Below are 6,000 nucleotides of genomic sequence, written 5' to 3'. Positions count from 1 at the left end.
AAAAAAAAAAAAAAAAAAAAAAAAAAAAAAAAAAAAAAAAAAAAAAAAAAAAAAAAAAAAAAAAAAAAAAAAAAAAAAAAAAAAAAAAAAAAAACCACAGTGGATTAACTTGAAGAAAAGGGAAGGCTTTTGAGAGTCAAAAGATGAAGAGAGCCTCAGAATATGCTTCAAAATACGAATGTGAAGTCCATTTCAGATGAATACAGACGAAAACAAAGGAGCATTATAAGGGGACAGTAGCAAAAGACATAATATTGGACAGAGATGACGCTTATTTCCAAGGGCGATGCTCTTCCAGTGTGTGTATGTAGGTTTTTTTTTGGTTTTGTTTCTGATAATGTTGTTTCAATTCGTTTGTTTTTGATACTTTTGTAAGAAAAAATTTCATCAAAAATATGATGAAGAAGCTGAAAGATGAGATGGGGACAGAAGAATTTGGTTCATATTTACTGACAGTTCCTTTTGTGGATTGGGTGATTGGTCGGCGATTGGTGCGTTTAAGGTTCAAAGATATCCAAAACTTAACTGTCCAAATTCGAAAGATGACACCTAATAGTGGGAGAGGAGTTGCAGCCTACACGCGGCAAAGCTTTCTAAACCCTTTTTTTCTTCGGATTTAAAGCTTTATTTGTTTTACTATTATTATTTAATTTCTTGTCTCTACTCTGTCCATTGAATTTTAAATGGTTGAAAGTATTTTAGATAATATTATTTTAATTTTGATTTCTTTTTCTTTAAAATTCTATTTTGGATTGGATATGAATTGGGTTCTAATTTTTTTTTTTTTTTTTTATATAATAATCTCAATTTCTAGTTTTCGAATTTGGTCGAATTGGTCAGAATAGAATAGAGTTCGAATGATTCAACCTAACCTTCTGTTTTCTAGTTCAGAGTGGGTTGTTTAATTTATTATTTTTAAAAAAATTATAGTTATATATAATATATATTATATTAATAATTAAAATTTCATACATTTTAAATACCAAACATATACAAGTCTATTACTACAAAAGGTTTCCACCATATTTTCAATTATTATTGCCATCTTTTTGGTATCGAGTGTCACAATTGCACTTTTGTCATAACAACACAGCAATTGTGTCTCACTTGTTCTAACCCACCAAACAAATCATCTGTGTTAAATTCAAAATTCAAATACAATATTGGTTTATGTTCGAGTCTCGTGTCAAAATTTAGTGCAACTTATTGATAGTTTGAATTAATCGAGATATTTGTAATTAATTAATTTTTGGAGAATATATTAGTTATAAAATATATTTTAAATTCAATTAATATTTTTTTACTCATATTTAATTTGTAATATATTTTATTTTATTCTCAAAATTTAGTTAGTATCTTGTATAACGGTGATACAATTGAATGAAGAACAAAAACAGAGATAAAACTTGACTGACACAAATGATAAATCAAAGAGAAAAAAGTGGAAAAGTTTTGCCAAAAATGAATCGGTGAGTTGAAACAGAGATGAATCGACAAGATCAGAAGAGATTGAAATGAAATGGCAGCTTGTGATCTTAAATTCATTGAAGATTCATCGCATCGCCACCGCCTGGGATACGCAGAACGAAGCATATAAGCATGCTCTGTTGTTGTCCTACTGACAAACAAATGAATATTAAGAGTCCCAAATGAACAAAACCCAAGAAAAAAAAATGATAGCAAATACAAATAACAAAGGAAGATTTCATCCTTCTCTTCCAAAATTTCCATGAAAACTCAACACTAATCTACAATCCCCAATGCAAACCAATTCTCATCAGCAGCCCTCGCCCACATTCTAAATTTACATTCCTTTTTTTTCTGCTATCAATCCATCTTCTTCTGCTAAAACTCGAAGAACAATAGTCAGAAACCGAGTCCTATACATTTGAATTCCCCTGTCTCCTCCTCCATCTTCAACCACTTAGCGCTCTGCTTTCAACCTCCCTGCCATCGCCAAATCAATTACCATCTGGAAGTTCAGAATGCAAAGCTATTAGATTATGAAGCCTACCATTTGGTCCCAAATTGTCAATGGCCGAACCCGAATCGAACCCCATTTGGAGAAGAGTTTGGATATCACTTTCCAACATCGTCTGCACCAAAATGGTATTCCATTCAACACATTTGCATCAGTTGAGTATTAACTTCAAAGTTGAGTACCTGAGGTAAAGAAGGAAACTGCGTGGATGTGGATGTGGATGCCATATTCGACATCATCCCCTGAAACTGAAACATCCGGTGAGCGGGGACGACCGGAGGAGCTGCGCTCATCCCAGGATGATCAAATCCTAGAACGCTTCCATTGCTGCCTCGTACCTGGAAAATCTACACGAAAACAGAATCAAAATGGTTCATGGACTCTCATTGTATAACAATCTAACCAGCCGACACAATTATGAGCTTACATCTTTGGATAAAATCCTCTCAAGATCGATGTTCATGTCGGGGTTGACAGTAGCAAGTTTCATCGACAAAAACTGCAACAAACCCAACAAAATTCATAATCTCAACCGACATTCAATTCAAATTCTGTTTGAATTTTTAACGCATACCTCAACCTGTTGTTGCAGTGATTGAACATAGTTTATAATTTCGTCAAGCATTACAGCTTTTCCAGTAATCTAGAGACAAAAAACAGATCGAAATTCGAGTGAAAATCAAACATGGAGGAGCTGAAAAGGTCGGCTGGAATTAAAGCAATCCATTACCTTATTGCATCCAGGAACAAGTTCTTGAAGCAATCTCATCCGTTCACTAATCTTCTCCCTCCTCACCCTCTCAGCAAGGCTATGGCTGTTTGTGGCTTGCCCTCTTCTAGCTCGCACATGAATGTAATTTTCCTTGGGAGCTTCTCCACTGTTACTGGACTTCTCTTTAGCTTGTTTTCCAGTTCGTAAATTCTGTTCCATTACTGGATTTTTCTCTTCTTGTGTACTCGAACTTTCCCCAGAAACATCTTTTTTCAATTTCCCTTCAGATTTCTGCCAAAGAAACAGTAAATTCAACGCCATGATTTGAAATCAAAGAGGTAATTGAAGATTTGTGGATGTTTTTACCGTATTTGAGCTAAATGGGAAGGCGGAATCAAGGGCTCGTTTTCTGATTTTACCATTTGGTGATCCTAAGGCAGATTCTTCACCAGATGGTGGTGGTAAAGTTTCTTGTGATGTTTGAGCAGTGTTGGCAGTTCCTCCATTTCTGTAACTTGAAGAACACCCTCCAAGAATCTGATCAGCAAGACCAAAAGAACCGAACATGTCGGAATAATTCCCACTCCCAAAACATGGTAACTTCGTACCCATCTCTAAATCTGTCGGATATTGAACAGTCTGTGATGTGCCACTTCCTCCTCCATGATGATTCTCCAAACCAATAGGAAAGGAATTTGAAAAATCTCGATGTGAGGAAGCCATTGAAGCTGCTCCAAAGCTCTCGCTTTGACCTAATGAAACCAGTGGATCCCAACCAGACCCATAAAACGAACCCATCGCCATTGTTACTGAAGTTCTATCCGAAGATGGACAATTCAGTAACCCATCACTCGAATTTCGAAAACCCATTTCGTCATTTTCGAGATCACCCATTTTCCCCCCTTGCTAGTCGGTTTTACAGTTACTTCCAATGAAAGGAAAACAAAAACGAAAAGAGAAAGAAAATATATTAAAAGGGAAAGGCGATTTTGACCAGAGTTGAGCCGGTGATATCTTGCATGACTAAACAAAGAACAAAATGTAGGCTTTGCAGCTTTATAAGACGTTAAAGTAAAAGCAGCTTCTCAAATGCAGCATCCCCATGAACAAAAAAAGCTAAAGAGAAAGAAGAGAGGGTCTTGTTGAAGGTGTAGAACAAGCTTGCTCTGTTTTACTCTGTTTTGCTCTGTTTTTTTTTTTTTTTTTTACTCTGTTCAAATGCAAAAGGGAGAAGACGAGAAAGTGAAGCTTTGAGAGTCTAAAGTGGAGAACAAACAACGACATTAGCTACACAACAGCTCATGAATGCAGCAAAAGGAAAGCAGATTCGCTTTTAACTTTTGGGTATGAAAGAAAAACATTTTCCAACTTCTCCATCGAATCAAACACCAAAATATGATTGATTTAAGAAGCCTCTCTCTCAGGGTTCTTTTCTTCGGCTAAGAACAGAAAAATCTGAAAAGGGATTCCTGCAAAGTTTCAGGAAATGAAAATGGTCGGTCTTAACAGAGAAGCTATAAAGAGAGACGTAGTAAACCAATGGGTGAAGTTATGAACCAAGAAAGAAGTGGAATTCACGAAATGGGTTGGTTCATGGTTTGCATAAAGGGCAAAGAAAGCATCGAATTCCAACTTTTATAGAACAGAGACAGAGACAGAGACAGAGACAGAGAGAAGAACACAGACATTTGCTCACCTGTGTGTGGACATGTATGAATTAGATATTAAAAGACAAGACATCATAGACTAACTAATGCCAACTGCTCTTGTTGATGCTAAATTATTACACAAAACCTAATCTCTACCTCTCTTTTTTTCCACTTTAATTTTGTATATTACTTTCTCTCTCTTCTGCAGCTTTGAATTAAAATACTCTGTTTTTTTATTTTTTTTTCTTCTTCTCTCTGTTTCTCTCTCTCTCATGCTGCTAATGATAGGAGAAGTGAAGCAGTGGAGAAGGGGAGATGTTCCTCTCTTCAAGCCCAAGCTTGCTTGCTTCTTCCTTTCATCTATACTTTCTCTTATTTAACTGACACATTTGCCTCCCAATTCTAAAAGACTCTTCTTTGCTGTTACACACTCATTTTTTCAACTAACCCCTCCTCTTCTCTTTCATTATTGTTCTACCTAATCTCATTTTAATCTCTTCAATGCTTCTTTTCTTTCTTTTTCTTACTTTTAACCCAAATTTTGATTCTTTTTTTCTCCTCCCCATCTTCAAGGGTTAATCTTCATGAAATCTAGAAAATACTCACATCAATGTACTTTCAAGTCTGTATTTACAGTGTCCTTCATTGTTGTGACATTCAAGTAAATGAATAGTACATAAATGAATCGAAATCACATCCGAATAAGAGTGATCCTAATAATAAGACGTCACATCCCGAATGCACCCTCTTTTTCGGTTGAGAACGTGCTTTACTTGAAGCAATTTTATGTTGGGTGTCTTCATTTTTTAAGAAAGAATGAGCTAGTAACGTGATCCTATCGTAGAGGAATCAAGAAAGGGAATAGTGGGTGATTTAATTTGAGGAGTAAAAGTAAAGAAGAAGTGGGATTAGTTTAGTTTATTGAAAGAATGAGCTGTAATAAGAGTGGTTTGTTTAGGTGATTTGGGTGCTTTATAAGGAATATTGGAATCTAATCATCCAAATTTACTTCCTTGTCCTTGCTCTACCATTTCCAGCTATACTCCATGTCTGCATCTAAATTTCTCCCTTTTTTTTTTATTTTTTATTTTTAATTTCTATTATAATTGTTTAAAATTAAAAAAAAAATAGAAAATTATTATAAAAGGATGCATGATTGTGATGGTACATCAAACTTATCACTGTGCCTTCTCACTCCAAATCATTCCTCTCTCTCTCTCTCTCTCTCTCTCTTCATCCTTTTTTTCAATTTTAATTTCTTCCAGATTTAAAACAGTATCATTTGAGTGATTACCCTCGCATGCCCCAACGCCAACCATACATATATTAATAAATAAATAAATAAATAAATAATTAAATCTCCATTTCTGACTTTGTACATGAATGGTTGGTTACCTCACAGTCTTACATTAAATTAAAACATATTTAACCTTATTTTAATACGAAGCTAGAGGTTCTAACTAGTAAGACCCTATCACAAACATGTACTTAATCTCACGAAGCTTCGTAAATTATTCGTAAATTATTGGTGTGAAGAAGCAATTTTAATTTTTGTGTTACATTTAACTTTTAAAAAATAATTTTAGAGTTAAAATTAAAATTAAAATGATAGGTAGAGTTGAGAAATCTGAGGCGTGCGATATGTGTGGTCCTACTTC

At 34.6% G+C, this 6,000-nt stretch overlaps 1 protein-coding gene across 2 annotated transcripts; it reads right to left on the bottom strand.

Moving 5' to 3' along the window:
• Positions 1–1,506: 1,506 nt before the first annotated feature.
• On the bottom strand, positions 1,507–4,772 carry LOC111481217 (transcription factor bHLH74-like). Of its 2 annotated transcripts, none has more exons than XM_023126600.1 (7): positions 3,060–4,772; positions 2,712–2,984; positions 2,556–2,624; positions 2,409–2,480; positions 2,164–2,319; positions 2,015–2,096; positions 1,507–1,947 (listed from the first exon to the last, which is right to left on the bottom strand). In XM_023126600.1, exons 1-7 carry the CDS (start codon positions 3,585–3,587, stop codon positions 1,925–1,927), a joined length of 1,203 nt encoding a protein of 400 aa, XP_022982368.1. In that variant the 5' UTR covers positions 3,588–4,772; the 3' UTR covers positions 1,507–1,924. The 2 variants fall into 2 exon arrangements, with proteins under 2 accessions (XP_022982368.1, XP_022982367.1); XM_023126599.1 differs by having other exon boundaries at positions 2,164–2,328; positions 3,060–4,771.
• Between the last annotated feature and the right edge of the window lie 1,228 nt (positions 4,773–6,000).

Source organism: Cucurbita maxima, unplaced genomic scaffold, assembly GCF_002738345.1.
Source record: "Cucurbita maxima cultivar Rimu unplaced genomic scaffold, Cmax_1.0 Cma_Scf00006, whole genome shotgun sequence".
Classification (NCBI taxonomy): Eukaryota; Viridiplantae; Streptophyta; class Magnoliopsida; order Cucurbitales; family Cucurbitaceae; genus Cucurbita; species Cucurbita maxima.
Note: the sequence above shows the minus strand (reverse complement) of the source record. Positions and strands in the feature narration are given on the sequence as shown.

What these genes read in the sequence shown, in the direction of transcription:
- LOC111481217 (XM_023126599.1), bottom strand. Translation starts at nt 3,587, where the DNA reads ATGGGTGATCTCGAAAATGACGAAATGGGTTTTCGAAATTCGAGTGAT. An exon ending in CACTGCAACAACAGGTTGAG is followed by an intron (nt 2,481 to 2,555) that starts GTATGCGTTAAA and finishes GGTTTGTTGCAG; the next exon opens with TTTTTGTCGATGAAACTTGC. An exon ending in AGTTTCCTTCTTTACCTCAG is followed by an intron (nt 2,097 to 2,163) that starts GTACTCAACTTT and finishes ATTTTGGTGCAG; the next exon opens with ACGATGTTGGAAAGTGATAT.